At 36.2% G+C, this 18,107-nt stretch overlaps 1 protein-coding gene across 2 annotated transcripts in view; it reads left to right on the top strand.

Moving 5' to 3' along the window:
- LOC107696097 (potassium/sodium hyperpolarization-activated cyclic nucleotide-gated channel 2-like) overlaps positions 1 to 18,107 on the top strand; it is a 55,726-nt gene that overhangs the window by 25,023 nt on the left and 12,596 nt on the right. Inside the window, exons 4-5 of one of the 2 annotated variants that reach the window (XM_016496269.1) lie at positions 4,503 to 4,569; positions 5,144 to 5,295. In XM_016496269.1, coding sequence (XP_016351755.1) covers positions 4,503 to 4,569; positions 5,144 to 5,295 — 219 coding nt within the window. Of the gene's footprint in view, positions 1 to 4,502; positions 4,722 to 5,143; positions 5,296 to 18,107 lie in introns of both variants that reach the window. The other variant, XM_016496278.1, reaches the window with a different exon arrangement.

Genomic DNA, 18,107 nt, shown 5'->3' with positions numbered 1-18,107 from the left:
TTATATTATATTATATTATATTATATTATATTATATTATATTATATTATATTATATTATATTATATTATATTATATTATATTATATTATATTATATTATATTATATTATATTATATTATATTATATTATATTATATTATATTATATTATATTATATTATATTATATTATATTATATTATATTATATTATATTATATTATATTATATGAATTATTCATTTTTATTTATTTTTTAATTTATTCATTTCCAAAAGGTGTATGTCAGAGTTCGGGTTAGTCTAGTTACAGATGGGAAGTCCTCGCAAAAGATATTAGTATGTTCAGAATAGCATTGGCAAAATGGCAAAATGTAACCTTGAATGCTCTGTAAGTCGTTTTTGATCAAAACATCTGCCAAATATATGACCAAAATATCATATCACGGTAAATCTTATATAGCAATATATTTTGAATGTGACAAATTTGAACATCTCTTTCTTGACTCATTATGTGATCAGACTGCCTTTATTTCAGGAAAAATCCATTAGAAAAACCCATTGGAACCATTTCCAAATTTAAGCTTACAACAATACATCATTCTTGTATACTGCTGTGTTGCTCAGCAGGTCAAAGGTCAAGAGGGGACAAGTAACCTCTTTGTGTTATACAGAAGCAATCAGAAATGTAATCCTGCTTTGCTCTGTAATGTACTCGGCATCTGAATGTCTTCCTCCTGAAGAGCAGACACACGTATAGTATCATTACCCCAGGAAGCTTTTCCGCCTGACTGCCGCATTCATTTTAGAGATGAAAAAGCGCACTGACTCGGTCAGATGCGGAGATGAATGGCTCGCTGAAGAGATGTTGGATTGTCTTGGCCGAGATTAAAAACATATATTACACAGCATCTGGTGTCTGGGGCCTGGGCAGCAGCACGTGTCGTGGCAGCAGAGGATGTGAGGGCTGCTGTACATTTAGATAAGCTATTGTAAATGGAGTCAGAACAGGTTGGCGGCCCGACTGCACTATTACAGGCAGAATCCGGGAGTCTGAGCTTATCGGCCGCAGGGCACGCGTGTCTGTACGACTAATGAATGTCTTCCCATAATGCCTCTTGCCCTATCACTGCGGACCAGGGCATGAATGAGAGAGAGATCAAGAAAGTGTCTCAGTTCCCCTGAGGCTCATTCGCTCCTATTTTCTCTTCCTTTTTGTTACATACTTTTTCTCACTTTCATACTTCAAGATATTGAAAGATATTGGAATAAGCCCATGAAAGGAGTCCATACACCAGTCTGGAGAAGTGAATTGTGTGTGTGTGTGTGTGTGTGTGTGTGCATGCTCAGATGTGTGCTGTCTTTGTGGCTGCCTAATTACAGGATTTTTAATTTTTTGTTCTATAATATTAGATTTCATTATTGCATTATTTATTTTCATTTTTTTGTTTGTATTTTTAAATATTACATTTTAGTGTATTATTTATTTCATTTTCAATTAATTTTTTCCATTTATTTCAGTTAATTTTATTTAATTTCCATATTCATTATTTAATTTTATTATTTAATTTTATTATTTATTTCAAAAAGGGTCACCACTCGCTAAATTAAACATGCAAAATAGTGCAGTCATGTGACAACAGCATAGCATTCTATTGCTTGAAAGATTTATTGTTACAAATTGTTCCACATTCTTATATTACTAAACCAATCAGTAGATAATGAACAGTATGCAGTATGCTGGTATTGCCACCCCAGGATAGTCAATGTACAGTATGGTTTAGGAGAGTATGTACTGATTTTATAGGCTGCTGTAGAATGTGTCCTACTCTATCCATTCTATTCACTGTGTCTGCAAACACAATGTCTCTTAGAGTGTGTGTGTGTGTCCAGAGCTCCAGCATGGACACTCTACTTCTTCTGTTTTCAAGGCAAAGTGTTCTCGGCTCATGTATAATTCAGGCATGTTCACTCCAGTGTTCCTACAGTGACCTGCTCCCTCTGACTTTAACACTTTCCTCATTTCCCATTTTTTTAATTTCTCAGTCCTTTTCTTCTTCTCTTTAACTTTGCATGCCACATGGGAGAAAAGGGAAGAGAAAAGTATGCAGACTATGCTTGCAGTGGAATACTGTTTCCTCCATACTGCATATTGTGGGGTCCAAAAGTCTGAGGCCACATTGAAAATCCAGACCTTTTTTCATCTACACTTGGAAATCAAGAGAAAGTTTTAGGATTTTGAAACAAAGGAGTTAAGAGTGGTGTCCAGTTATCATCTGGGAAATCAATAGTTATTTTTGCACTTTCAGTCCAATTCTGAGTAAAACATTCTAACATTGGCAGCCAGATCAGATAATGAGTCATGAAAGGCCAAGTGCACTGCATACAGCAAAATCTGCATGCTGTGTACCCAGAAATGAAGATTTGCTGAAAATGTACTCACCCTCAGGCCATCCAAGATGTAGATGAGTTTGTTTCTTCATCAGATTTGGAGAAATGTAGCACTGCATCACTTGCTCACTAATGGATCCTCTGCAGTGAATGGGTGCCGTCAGAATGAGAGTCCAAACAGCTGATAAAAACATCACAATAATCCACAAGTGATCCACACCACTCCAGTCCATCAGTATCTCTTGTGAAGATAAAAGCTGTGTTTTAACTTTAAACCATTGCTTTGGCCAAAATATGAGTCCATTATCCATAATAACGCTTCCTCCAGTGAAAAAGTCCATCCTCTGTTTTCCTCTCATATAAAAATTCACCCACATATTTGTTTAGAGCTGTTTTGGCTTGTAAACAGTTGATCTGTGCATATTTCTCTCCTGATTCAGAGATTACTTTTTTACTGCAGAAAGCAATATTAGACTTGTATTTTAGCGAGCAACCGTTTAAAGTTAAAATTGTCTTGATGGATTTGAAGATGTTAATTGATGGACTGGAGTGGTGTGGATTATTGTGAGGTTTTGTTTGGACTCTCATTCTGACGGCACCCATTCACTGCAGAGGATCCATTGGTGAGCAAGTGATGCAATGCTACAATTCTCCAAATCTCGTATGATTAAGAAACTCCTCTACATCTGGGATGGCCTGAGGGTGAGTACATTTTCAGCAAATCTTCATTTTTGGGTGAACTATTCCTTTAATGGAGTCACGATGGGATGCAATAGATCCAGTTTTTTTCTCTCCTCAGTTCAGGAGTTTGAGCATTTGGGCAGAGGACAGCAACCGTAATTAATCTTGCCTTGGGAATTAGCCGGATGTCAGCACAAGTCAGGCAGCAGACGCATTTTTAAAAAGGGCACATTTAATGGCTTCTTGTTTGAGACTGCTGGCAGACCCTCACCACACACTGATCTCTGTCATCCTGAGACGCCTGACGGCCAGCCATTCAGCAGCTAAATGCTTCATTTATTAGAGTCCAGAAAGCGACTCAGTAGACATTTTGGTTATAATATGAATTGCTTACAGAATATGAAAACATATACCATATCAATAAAAGATTGTGGGATGTACATTGCACATTTTTTTGACGTTGTACATAAAACAAAGATTATTGGAGAATGTTTTTCTTTCTACTTCAAATGTCATGTTTAATTCAATGTGTTACTTGCCGTTTCTTTGCAGTTACTTGGGAAACTTACTAATAATTTCTGAGTGAAAAGTAAAAGTAAATCATAAACATTTTTTTTTTTTTCAGTGTATTTTGAAAAATAAAAGCTGTTTTAAAGCGATACCATAATCTTATTATCATAGTATGGGTAGTTTATTAAATATCACCTCACTCATATTTCAACCTGGCAGTAAAAAATAACAGTACAAAACTTTAAATAATATATTTCTAGACTCATTATGTAATGAGACTGCCAAATCTAATAACATTAGATATCACAATGTAGTCATTTCACTGGAAATTGGACCCAAAATTGATTTATACACTGTAAAAAATGATTTTTCAGAGTTTTAAAGAAAACAAAGATTATTGAAGTTTTAAAAGGAAATACTATTTCAGTTTTTCTACTTCAAAGTTTTACATTTAATTCAATGTCTTGCTGTTTCTTTGTATTTTGTTTGTATTTATTTACCAGCATGAAATGAAAAATGGATGCCACTCACTTAATATTAAACATGCAACATAGTTCAGTCATGTGACAACACTGTATCTTCAATGCTTTACTGTTAATTTATTCCCTTTCCAGGTTCAAATGTGAAGCCGTTTTTGCACTGATTCCAGATTATTTTCAGTTTGTTCTGAATGATCTTATCTGTTGGTCAGCATCCATCAAATGTGAAAATATAGTGGTAAAACTATATTGTTTGAAGCCATGCATGACATTTCTGTCATCATATATTCACCCTTATGTCGTTACAAACTTGCTTTTTTCCATAAAATGAAAGTGTATGCAAAATTATAGTGCAAAAGTCATACGCCTCTGCTTCTTACTGGTATACTGCTTTTAGATTCGCAGTAGGTGTTGTGAACGGCAGTTACATGCCATTTATGTTCTGTGTTTGTCTTTCTCTCTCTGCAGAACGACACGTGGAGTGAGCTGTACTCGTTTGCCGTGTTTAAAGCCATGAGTCACATGTTGTGCATAGGTTACGGTCGTCAAGCTCCGGAGAGTCTCTCTGATATCTGGCTGACGATGCTCAGCATGATCGTCGGTGCCACCTGCTACGCCGTCTTCATCGGACATGCCACGGCCCTCATCCAGTCACTGGATTCCTCACGACGCCAGTACCAGGAGAAGGTAAAGCAACTGTACATGCATGTGGAATCAATCGACTAAATCAAGCATTGCGTTAGTTCTGGCAGGTCACGTTAGTCAAGCTCGCATCAGCTGACTCTCAGCTGATCCCCATCTACCTATAGGAATACGACACTTATCTAAGCATTCATATATAAGGTCCCTCAGTATTATCAGCAGTTTTCGTATTGCTCAGTAGCTAATTACCCTTCTCCGTCCCCAGCTCCTCCTCTGTCAGTCAGGATTCAGCCTTCTGGTTATCCTTTGAATCAGACTAATTCTAAAATGTGTACATAAAATTATTGAACTTTAACGATATCTGCAATACATTTATATTGGTTCTGTTCTGTTTACCCTGGGGGGTTATCGCTGCTCTCCCTGATCTCATCCATGGGTTAAAGGCATGAGTCACATGTTGTTCATAGGTTACGGTCGTCAAGCTCCGGAGAGTCTCTCTGATATCTGGCTGACGATGCTCAGCATGATCGTCGGTGCCACCTGCTACGCCGTCTTCATCGGACATGCCACGGCCCTCATCCAGTCACTGGATTCCTCACGACGCCAGTACCAGGAGAAGGTAAAGCAACTGTACATGCATGTGGAATCAATCGACTAAATCAAGCATTGCGTTAGTTCTGGCAGGTCACGTTAGTCAAGCTCGCATCAGCTGACTCTCAGCTGATCCCCATCAACCTATGGGAATACGACACCTATCTAAGCATTCATATATAAGGTCCCTCAGTATTATCAGCAGTTTTCGTATTGCTCAGTAGCTAATTACCCTTCTCCGTCCCCAGCTCCTCCTCTGTCAGTCAGGATTCAGCCTTCTGGTTATCCTTTGAATCAGACTAATTCTAAAATGTGTACATAAAATTATTGAACTTTAACGATATCTGCAATACATTTATGTTGGTTCTGTTCTGTGTACCCTGGGGGGGGGTTATCGCTGCTCTCCCTGCTCTCATCCATGCTAGGCTGCATGGATGCGCAGGGAGTTCTTGCCCAGAACAGAACCATACCGCCAATCCAAACTGTATGCTAATTGTCAATCATCTTTGACGATCGTGGTCCTGACAGAATTAAGCAAACGTCTGCAGATATAAGCTGCATTAGGGAGGTTCAATTCCCAAATGAATTGTTCTGTTGAATCTGTTTGAATTTACTATATTATAATTTACTATGTACTATAATTTACTATATCAATTTTCATTTGGTGGCCATTTTGGAAGCATCTATGAGCAGTTATGTTTATGTAAAATGAACATAATGAACATACTTCTGCTTTGTATTTTGTGTACTTTGCTTTTAATGGAAATCTGCATGCTTTTGAGTATGTAGTAAGACAGTGTGGCAGAATTGGGACACTAGTGTCATAAAATTGCATGTTGATGCCACAGACTTCTTTGTCACATACTGTTTGCGTTTGCATAAAAGTGTCAGCCTCTGTCTATGTTCATTATTATTAAACTTTTAGGTTCATACAGTCAAAAAAACGCTGTGTTAGCTTTGGCCTCGTAATCCTTGCTTTTTCCAAAATCATCAGAAAACTATCAAAAATGCGTTTGCTTCCATATCACAGGGGTTGTGAGTAATGCTAGACTAAAGTTTGCATGAATGCACACCTCAAATGCACCATAAATAGCGCACTATCAGCCACCTTTGACATATACGATTACATTAATTTAATTTTGTGTACTATTTAGGACAGAGTATGTGAATTACTTTCCGCCAGGAATATTAAAGTTAACTAAAACTAAAACCATAATATATATCTATATATGTATAATAATAAATTATACAAATAAAAAAACAGTAAACATATTTTCAGAGATATTATAGTTAAATAAAACAAAAATTTAAATTAAAACAAAAATTAAAACCATTAAAAACATTTTATTACTTGTAGATTCCGTTCAATATTATTATATATATAATTAATAACTTTCACTAGTATTTGTTTGTGCTATATACTGTGTGCTATATTCATTTTCTATTTAGCTTTAATGTATTTAGTCCAGTTTTAGTAGGCTAATTTTAGTAAACTTAAACGGATACTCCACCCCAAAATGAAAATTTTGTCATTAATCACTTACCCCCATGTTGTTCCAAACCCGTAAAAGCATCGTTCGTCTTCAGAACACAATTTAAGATATTTTGGATGAAAACCGGGAGGCTTGTGACTGTCCCATTGACTGCCAAGTAAATAACACTGTCAAGGTCCAGAAAAGTATGAAAGACATCGTCAGAATAGTCCATCTGCCATCAGTGGTTCAACCGTAACGTTATGAAGTGACGAGAATACTTTTTGTAGGCGAAGAAAACAAAAATAACGACTTTATTCAACAATTCGTCTCCTCTGTGTCTCTCCACATCACCGTAGCACCATTTTGGAGAATATCCGCTGAACGCAAGCAGCGTACGCTATTCTGTGTCAGCCGCGCTGCACGGATGCGCTGTTTTCGTTCAAATCAAAGCGTAAATACACGTAGAAAACATATCCTTGTGTCGCGGCTGACACAGAATAGCGTACGCTGCTTGCGTTCAGCAGATATTCTCCAAAATGGCGCTACGGTGATGCGGAGAGACACAGAGGAGACGAATTGTTGAATCGTTATTTATGAAAGTCGTTATTTTTGTTTTCTTCGCGTACTAGAAGTATTCTTGTCGCTTCATAACGTTACGGTTGAACCACTGATGGCAGATGGACTATTCTGACGATGTCTTTCATACTTTTCTGGACCTTGACAGTGTTATTTACTTGGCAGTCAATAGGACAGTCACAAGCCTCCCGGTTTTCATCCAAAATATCTTAAATTGTGTTCCGAAGATGAACGAAGCTTTTAGGGGTTTGGAACGACTTATAATGATTTGTAACAGTTTTAGTTAACAATAACAACACTGTCTGACACTTGATACTTTCCAGTGCAGACATAATGTTAGTTCCTTAGAGTTTATTAGTCTTAAACTCATTATCAAGGAACCCATTGCTTCACCTCACAATGCTACTCCTCCATCCATTAAAACTCATTAAAGTCGCAATTGTTCCATCTGCCTGCGCAGCTAATGTTTGTGCAGCTGTTACGGTTTGTTTGTCGCTGTAGCATTGACTCAGCAGCTCTTCAGATGCTGTTGCGTTGATTGGATAATGACTGCTAATGCGACAGATACGCGTTTGCTCCTCTGACTGTGTTTGTTTTTACTGCAGGCTCTATTAGCCGATGAGACCGCAGCTACAGCGTCAGCTAATGTAGGCTACTACCTACCACACTGCTGACTTGGTTGTGGTTGTCATATTTCTGTGTGGCGTGTTTGTAACAGTAGATTAGACTTGGCGCGGCTTCAACGTTCTTGCTCGGCCAATCGTTTAGCAGCTCTGTTACCATGCAGAAAGATTGAGAAGGCAACGGAACGCTCTGATTGGTCGCTTTGAAAGAGAGGGATTGCCTTCCGCCTATTTTAGCCAGTAATTTGAGGCGAGTGTATATCATCAAGTGGAGGACGGGCACTCGTTGCGTATACGATTTATGCGCGGGTGTGCGCACGCAATATTACAGTGTCTCTCGGGACGAGCTAAAATTGATGAGGCAGCAGATTAGTGTCCTGCCAGTGTCCTCGTGAAGTTGATGTAGGTGTGTGTGTGCGGCGCACTGTGATTCTGTCCTTGAAAGTGCCGTAATGAACTGATGGGAGCGAGGGAGGGAGGGAAATAGAAAGAAAGACAGACGGAGAGAAATAGGGGGCTTGGGAATAGACCTGTAGGGGTCAGGGACGAGTGACCTGCTTCAATTCTCCTCTTGAACCGCCCCTTCAGTTTTAAAGTGACAGTTCACACTGCAGAAATTATGTTCTTCTTTAGTATTTTTGTATTGTTTTCCAGTACAAATATCTTAACGTTCTTAAATCAAGATACATTGACTTGAGAAGTAAAATTACTTTTGAGTTTATGCTTAAAGCAATAAAAAATATCTGTTAATGGGGTAAGAAAATCATTGTTTTCCATTTGAATTACGTTTATTTTCTCACTAACAGATATGTTTTTTCTTGTTTTAATTTTTATAAATTTTTTTAGGAAGCGAGAAATAAATGTATCTCAAGTGAATGTATCTTGATATATGATTGTTTAGATATTTGTACTGTAAGACAAGACCGTTTTTGCAGTGCACCTTTTTTAATGTACTTTTATGTCTCACCTTGAGCAAAAAAATAATAATAATTATTACTATTTAGAAATATACAGTACTGTTCAAACGTTTGGGGTTGGTAAAATATTTAAAGTTTTAAAATAAGTCTCTTCTGCTCACTAAGGCTGCATTTGTTTGATTAAAAATACAACCAAAGCACTAATATTGTGAAATTTTATTACAATTTAAAATGACTGTTTTCAATTTGAGTATATTTTAAAATGTAATTTATTCCTGTGATGCAAAGCTGAATTTTCAGCATCATTACTCCAGTCTTCAGTGTCACATGATTCTTCAGAAATCATTATAATATGCTGATTTGCTGCTCAAGAAACATTTCTGATTATTTTCAATGTTGAAAACAGTTGTGCTGCTTCATATTTTTGCAGAAACATTTTTTCGTTTTTTATACTTTGCTGAATAGAAATTTCAAAAGAACAGCATTGATTTGAAATAGAAAGCTTTTGTAACATAAACGTTATCATGTTATAATGTAATTAAATGCACCCATATAGAATAAAAGTATTAATTTCTTTTACAAAGCAAACTTTGGAACAGTAGTGTATTTTCTATGATTATTTGCTCTCCATTAAGCCACTCAAAGCATGCATGATTTTCTTTCTCTAAAGTAGATATTTAGCAAAAAAGGACAAAATATGTTTCAATCAACATGCGAGTGAATAGATAATAAAATCTGCATGAGTTTCATTTTTAAGGCAATCTGTATCTTCATTATGTTGAGACTGTCTGTGCCGCTCTGCACCTGAAACCCGTACCTGACCTGAATTGCTTATGTATGACAAAGATACAATCACAGACGATGTGACTCATCACACTCTGCTGTCAAGTAGGAAAAATGTATGCAGACATGCAAACCGCTACTGTTATATGAAGCATATGAAAGACTGTCGTCCCTCAGGACACCTCAAGCTCAGACTTCAGTGTCTTATGAGAATTGATCAGCGGTTGATGAAAGAGCGGCTGGTTTCGTGGATTGTCTGTTATATCTTTCTGTCTGTCTTTGCCCCGGGTGTGTTTTGGACACAGACAGTCCTGTGAAATTTCATGCCGTGTTTCTTACAGCGCCGGAAGAGGAAGGATGACACATACATTTATATGATTATGTGTCCCTCCACGTATTTTATATTGAACGATGCCATTTGATTTGCTTCATAGCTGTGAGCTCGCTCACATTCAGCTCGGCTGCTGTTTCTGCTCAGTGTGTGTGTGTGTGTGTGTGTGTGTGTGTGTGTGTGTGCGAGCATTGCTTATTTTTATCGCCACTATAAAAGTGTGTTGACAGAGTACTAAATCTGGAAGGCTGGGAAGCGGTTTGGATACTAAAAGAGATTGACAGAGCCGGACAGATTAGAGCAGGTAGAAGAAAGATGCTGCTCTGCTGTCCCGATGCGGGAAAAAAAGACACTTTTTTTTTATGGATGGGCGCTTTTTATTTAACTTCTTTTGGACCGATGAATGCAACACCTGCTGAGTGGCATTAAACAGCTTGAAAGATCAAAGACAATTTTTTATATAACTCCGACTGGATTCTTCTGAAAGAAGAAAGTCATATACACCTAGGATGACTTGAGGGTGAGTAATTTGTGGGATAATTTTCATTTTTGGGTGAACTAACCCTTTAAGATTTACAAGTGTGTGTTGTGTTAGAGAGCTCATGAGTAGGATAGTACACATTTAGACAGCCTGTCATTTTATTTATAATATTTGAGAATTTTTGTAGGAATTACACTTTCTTACAAACATTTTATAATTTGCCTTTAGAACTGCCATATTTTTTTTTATAAGAATTTCTAAATATAAATCTCAGTTCATTTGTTCTAAATCAGTGACTAAGTTGTTACAATGTTGCACTTTCTCCTTGGATCTGTTCCAAATTTAAGTCACGTGTGAGCCAGCCTTTCCCTCATTGGTCAGAGAGATATTTCATGGGCATCATTTATTTTCAGGGTTTTGCTCATAGCATCATTTCCAGATTTCAAGTACAGGTGCTGTTTTGTTCAATAATTTCTATTTAGCAGTTTGAGGAGGAATTAGTGCTGCATCTGGAAAAGAATATTACAATGCACCTGTTCCGCAGAAGTGTCATAAAGCATTTTCAGAGGAACAGGCATTTTATTTGCTCTGTGCAACAGATTTCTTTGTTGATACTGCCACTTTCTCATTGTGCCTTTAGAGACACTTACTTCTTTAGCAAATAAACAATTTAAACAGTTAATCTACCGTTTCTGAAAGGAATTAATACTATTATTCAGCAAGGACGCATTAAGTTGATTAAAAGTGACAGTAAAGACATTTGTGACCCTGCAGCACAAAAGCAGTCTTAAGTCGCTGGGGTATATTTGTAGCAATAGCCAAAAAAACATTGTATGGGTCAAAATGATCAATTGTTATTTTATGCCAAAAATCATTAGGATATTAAATAAAAATCATGTTCCATGAAGATATTTTGTCAATTTCCTACCGTAAATACATCAAAACTTAATTTTTGATTAGTATTATGCATTGCTAAGAATTTCATTTGGACAACTTTAAAGGTGATTTTCTCAGTATTTTTATTTTTTTGCTCCCTCAGATTCCAGATTTTCAAATAGTCGTATCTCGGCCAAATATTGTTCTATCCTAACAAACCATACATCAATGGAAAGCTTATTTATTCAGCTTTTAGGTGACGTATAAATCTCAATTTCGAGAAATTGACCCTTATGACTGCTTTTTGACCCTTTTGTGCTCCAGGGTCACATTTATAATGTTGCAAAAGATTTCTGTTTGAAATAAATGCTGTTCTTTTGAACTTTCTATTCATCAAAGAATCCTGAAAAATAAAATGTATCATGGCTTTCACAAAAATCTGAAGCAACACAGCTGTTTTCAACACTGATAATAATCAGAAATGTTTCTTGAGCAGCAAATCAGCATATTAGAATGATTTTTGAAGGATCATGTGACACTGAAGACTGGAGTATTCAGCTTTGATCACAGGAATAAATTGCATTTTACAATATATTACAACAGAAAACAGCTATATTAAATTTAAATAATATTTCACAATATTACTGTATTTTGGTGAGACTTTCAGAAACAGTCAAGACGTATTGCAATTGCAAAGCCTTATTTTCCTACGTTTTTAGTCACTGTCGTCTGCCGGTCTGTTTTTGAGGAGTAAGCTATCAGTTAAACCCCTAAGCGGCAGGTGAAAATGAAACAAACTGTGGCTGATCTCTTTGTGCGTCAGTCAGAAGGTTTGTTCCTCTCCAAACTAATGGTTCTTAGCCAGAATAAGCTGCAGTGTGCGTTAGATACTTTGGCGATAATTAAGAGTCTGGTTGTGTGACTCTAAGTCATGGATCCCCGCTGCTCCAGTGCTCACAGGGGGTCTGAAATATTTTTCAGGAAATAACAAGAGAAGAATTTCAATTAGCCCTAATGCCTCTTCTGCTATTGTCATGCATTGTGTTCTTTGATTGGGCGTCGAGCTGAAACTCTCTCTCTTCTGCAGTCAGCAACTGCCACTGCCGCAGACTGACACCAAACCGTATCTCTCGGGTTTCACTGAGCTTTCCTTACCGCCCGCTGCTGCTCTGAACAGCCTGAGGAAACAGGCATGACAAATATCCCTAGATCTTCTCTCTCTCTCTACTTCTCTTTGTTGTTCTAACCTTCTGGAATCATTCGTCTTCTCGGTGCAGAACTGCCTAATATCCGTAATCACCTGTGATTCTTTCACTTCATCCATTAGCGATCTCAAAATATGCTAGAGTTTCCGTCTGTCTCTCCCCATATGGGTGGGTAAACATTGAGTCTTTTAAATGAATGCAGTACTTCATCAGTGTTGTTTTGCGTGACTGATTTGTTCTCCCCAAGGATCTCTGGCCTTCAGGATGAAACTGTTCCTGGACAGAGACGTCAGGTTCTCGAGGGATTTTTCACTTTGGTACAGGCTGGTGTCCTTTCACTTCTGTTGCATCGACACAGACGCAGTGGTTTCTTTGTAGTATCTTTGAATACTATATAAATGCTATTCATTAATCTGACACTTTTTTTTACAAAGCGTGTTAATGTACAAACGAGGAACATCACAAACAATTTGTCATAGAGCCAACAATAATCATAGTGTGCAATATCATGTTTATAATAAAAAAACAGATGAGTAAACAAGCTAGAGAAGAGCAGGGGTATTATAGTAAACTACAAACTCAAGTGAAGTAACTCCACAACTACACATGCAATATACAATACACACAAGATATAATAGACTACGGAATATGATTAGCAGATAATTTTTGCTGTTAAATTTACATTTTCAGCCCTTGAGTTCATTATAGATGTTAGATATACAGCATTTGTGACCCGTGCTGGCAAAATGAGTCAGAATGCGCACAGGCTAATTTTGAGCTACAGGCAAAAAAAGTGAAAAATGTTTTCACAAAAATTAGTTAATTAAGCCCTTATCTAGCGATCCCAATGCTCCAAATAGTTATTAAACATCTAAAAGTATCTTTATTTGTATGTTTTCTGAAAGGAGTACCTTTTCTCCGTTCGCTTCTCGCGCTGATTGACATCCGAAGCGCACACATAAAGAGGACAGACACTGACGGCGCTCTATCCCGATACACATATACACAGATTTACAGTAGGCTAAGTATATTTTGGTATTATCTTAAGTGAATGTTTGGGGAACTGTTGGGGAAAAACATCAGATGTGTAACATTATATTAGATCCGTGCATTAATATAGGCCGTCTGTCTCAATGTTAATCAAACAATAAAAGACGGAATCACTCGCTGCTCTTGATTGAACTGCTTTTGTAGTTTTAATAATCAATTTATTTGTGATTTTTAAATTTTACTATTTGTTTTTCTTGAATGCTTTTGTTTAGATGTAAAATGAAAAAAGTAATACACTATACATTTGTTTCTTTCTTATATTTGTTCTTTTTTTGCATCGGTTCTTATTTATTGTAACAACAAAGAGAAAATAAAAAATAGCTATATTGTGATTATTAATCTAGTAATGATTATTAAGAAAAGAAGTGGGGGAAAAGATGCAACGTTGCTGGGTGATTTTGCTTTGGAACCTTCAGAAACTTTAGATCTGTTTTTCTCTAAATTTACTTTGCTGACTCCATCAACTTCAAACAGGTGTAGCTCAGTCATTTTTCCGTCCGATTCCAACAAATCATACATCATTTTGAGGGTCTTTTAATAGAGAATGAAAATAAAAATAACTCATTTTTGAAAATTTGCTCACATTTGGTCACAGGTCACATTTGATTATGACTGCATCACATATGACCAAAAATAAAGTCTGAGTTTCTCCAAAAGATGGTTTTGGGTCCTTAAAATGTAATGACTCTTTTTTTGCTGAATAACAGTGACACGGTCTTTTTCTGGAGGAGTTGAGACTCTGTTGAGGCGCTCGAGGGCAGGTTTTCTTTGGCTCGGCTCACTGTACCTGCAGGTAGAAATGTGCTTATTAACGTAATGAGGTGATTTATTCTAGAATCAGTGCGGTGAATAATACATCTCTGATCCCAACCTGAAATTAGACTTCTTCATCTTTATTTTCAGCAAGAGTACACCAGGACTTCACAACACACACACACACACACACACACACACACACACACACACACACAGCTCGGCTCTCTGAGATGCAGGGAATGAGGGACCAGGGTTTTGTTTGCTTTTACCAAGGCTGGAAAATCTTTAGGCAGGAATCAATATACGGTGCCCTGGGATTATAATACTGTTATTTAGTCCATTTAGGCTGTTCTAAAACACTGAGGTTGAGAATGAGAGTATGTGGGTGAATGTAACCACTACATTTTTTGAAAGAATTTATTTGTTAAAAAATGCAGTAAAAACAGGAATATTGTGAAATATTATTACAATAAAAAATAACTGTTTTCTATTTGAATATGTTGTAAAATGTAATTTATTCCTGTGATCAAATCTGAATTTTCAGCATCATTACTCCAGTCTTCAGTGTCACATGATCTTCAGAAATCATTCTAATATGCTGATTTGCTGCTCAAGAAACATTTCTGATTATTATCAATGTTGAAAACAGTTGTGCTGCTTCATATTTTTGTGGGAACCGTGATACGTTTCATTTTTCAGAATTCTTTCATGTATAGAAAGTTCAAAAGAACAACATTTATCTGAAATAATAACCCTTTTTAACATGTTTGATAATTTTAATGAGTCCTTGATTAATAAAAGTATTAATTTCTTTTATAAAAAAACTCAACTTTCTAACGGTAGTGTCTATAAACTGAAAAAAATATTTAACAGAAAATCAAAAATGGTACTGGTAATTTTCTGCCAGGACATCATCCATCAATCTGAATATTTCCTTTAAAAATAGGGTAGGCGAAAGACACGCCTCCCCCAAAACACATGAACGTGCTCCGTCAGAGCAGAGACTAACCTGCGACATGATCAGAGATGGCGTTGGTGGAGGGTTGAATGCAACCAAACATTTTATGGTCCTACACCTTCCACAGATGATATAAATACATATAAATAAATTTAGAGCACTTAACTTAGTGATTGCTATCGGGATGTGAAGAGGCTTTCAACCAATATAACAAAAAATGTTTTTGAACCAAATCACCTACCCTGCCTTTAACCCTAAAACACAACACAATGCATGATTGAATTCAAAATATGGGTAAAACACCTATTAAAAATCAAAACAGAAAACTCTGTCATATTAACACAGTGGATAGGCCCTATTTTTACTATATCCAAACATTAAGTCTGAGCAGTAGCAACAGTGATACTTGCCTTACCAAATACCACTAATTAACTTAAAACAACACTTTTGATTACCATATTCCTATACCATGGTATTTGAAAAGGCATGACAAGAATACCAGAGTATTACCATCACACTATTGTCCAAAAAATGTTACGTTACGATGACTTTTCTGTGCTATATTTTTATGGCAATCCTATAGTCTTTTTGTAATGGACTGGAGCTTCTCGTGTTCTAGATGCTTCCCGTGTTCTCTTGAGTAACCAGAGCCGTGCGTGTGATCTGTGTGCTATTTCTGGCGGTGAGAGGATGGTCCCCGTCCTGTCACTGGAGCAGTCAGCAGTCAGAAACACTCAGTGCAATGCTGCAGATTTAGAGCATGTCTAACAGAAAGCCTGTTTATAAATACACACACACACACTTTTGCAATTTTTTGCAATTTCTTTTTAATAATCCAAAACACTGAATGCAGCATCATTAAATTAGGTAATATTTTGCAAATCAGGAGAGTTTTTCTGTAACCTTTGTTTTATTTACAACTTTGAAAAATTATTTTTTACAACGTATTATTACTAAGAGAGACGTATAAATGAAGAGAGATCTGGACGGTTAAAGAGTGAGCACTCGCTATTAGAATTATACCAGCAGTTAAAGCCATGAAAACGATGATATTCACACTTGATGTTATGATGTTATATGGAACTAATGGAATATGGATTTCTGCTCTGAGATTTCAGACTAGCCATATTCATATTTTCTAGCAATTTCAATTCACACACACACACATTTACTTTGCTATCTAAATTTTGCTATCTATTGCTTTACATTTATATTAAAAGCTAATTAGGTGGCTATTATTAGATTATATTTATACATTTGGAAGACACTTTTATCTTAAGTGAGTTACATTACAATAAAGGTTTGCATTTTATCAGTTTATTATGCATTTCCTGGAAATCAAAACCTGGGAAAAAAAAGTCTAGCCCTAAAAGAAAACTCTGTGCTTTGCTTACAATATTTATGAATCGGTTGTTCTTTGGAGGATGTCTGCAGGTGTTGAAAAATTGAGGTTTTGTCCGAATTAACTTTGTTCCCACAGTACAGTTCAGAGTCAGCAAGATTTTTCTGAAAGACATTAATAATTTCTGTTTATCAAAGAATCCTGAAAAAAAGTAGTTTCCACAAAATATAATATTATTTAATATAGTATTCTATTCTAATATTTAATATAATATTTTATTGAATAATATAAAGCAGGAAAACTGTTTTCAACACTGATATAATAATCAGAGAAAACGGTTATTTTAAATTGTAATAATATTTCATAATTTTACAGTTTTTACTGTATTTTTGATCAAATAAATGCAGCCTTGGTGAGCAGAAGAGACTTAAAAACAAAAAAAAATGGAAAAAGTGTGCTCTTTTGACCTTAACCACCTAGCAACACCCTGGCAACCATCCACAACATTCTGGCAGCAAGTTTTACGTGATCAAGCTCTTCAGAACAGGTCAGAAATATACTATTTATTGTTTGTTTGTGTTCAGATCTATGTCATATGTAATACTATAAGAATCCCCCAATTTTCCTGTGATGTTACATGCTAAACCAGTGAGAACAGTGGCATGTCCTGACCTGTCCTTGTCCGTAACCTTTCACACCGATCGGTAAACGGCTCCATCAACGGCGACTCAGTTTTCATTTAATTTGACTGTAACTGAGGCGAGAGAGGATGCAGTCTGACATCACGCAGGTCTATCAGTCCATCTCTATCACATTGCTTTCTTCTGACTTGCCCATTAAACACAATTTTCTTTATCGGTCTATCAGTGAACCACTTAGATCAACACTGCTGCTTCTTCAACTGAGTAAGTGAGCGACATCTTCACTGTGAAGCATCTGGATCAATGAAACGCTGGGAGAAGCTGTTTCAGGGTATAGATCCACTAGAGGCTGTTCAGTATAGTCCAGCTGATGCACAGGGGAATGTTTTCCAACACGTACAGTATATGACACGCTACAATACAGTCCCTTATAATGACAATGAATATGGGTCTGGAACCCCTGTTTTTGCTACTGAACCTTTATGAGGTCCTTTTAATAGCCCCTGTTGTCATTGATACTTTGTTCTGTAAGTTCTAAAAATCTAGTACATTGAGCTCTGTTATTTCAAAATATCTAAGACATTTTTTTTTTTTTTTAAATCTCTGGATGTTCTAAAATTCTAAAATCTATACAGAACAATGTTATTTCAAAAGATTAAAGATAATTTTATATATTTATTTATTTATATTTGAATTTCCAGAGGTTCTAAATTTCATCTAGTATATTTAATTCTGTTATTTTAAAAGACCAAGTAAAATCTGATTTTTTTTTTTTTTTTTAATCTCTGGAGATTCTAGTACATTAAACTCTTTTATTATAAAAATC

The sequence above is a fragment of the Sinocyclocheilus anshuiensis genome, unplaced genomic scaffold (genome assembly GCF_001515605.1).
Source record: "Sinocyclocheilus anshuiensis isolate Anshui unplaced genomic scaffold, SAMN03320099.WGS_v1.1 scaffold217, whole genome shotgun sequence".
NCBI lineage: Eukaryota > Metazoa > Chordata > Actinopteri > Cypriniformes > Cyprinidae > Sinocyclocheilus > Sinocyclocheilus anshuiensis.
Note: the sequence above shows the minus strand (reverse complement) of the source record. Positions and strands in the feature narration are given on the sequence as shown.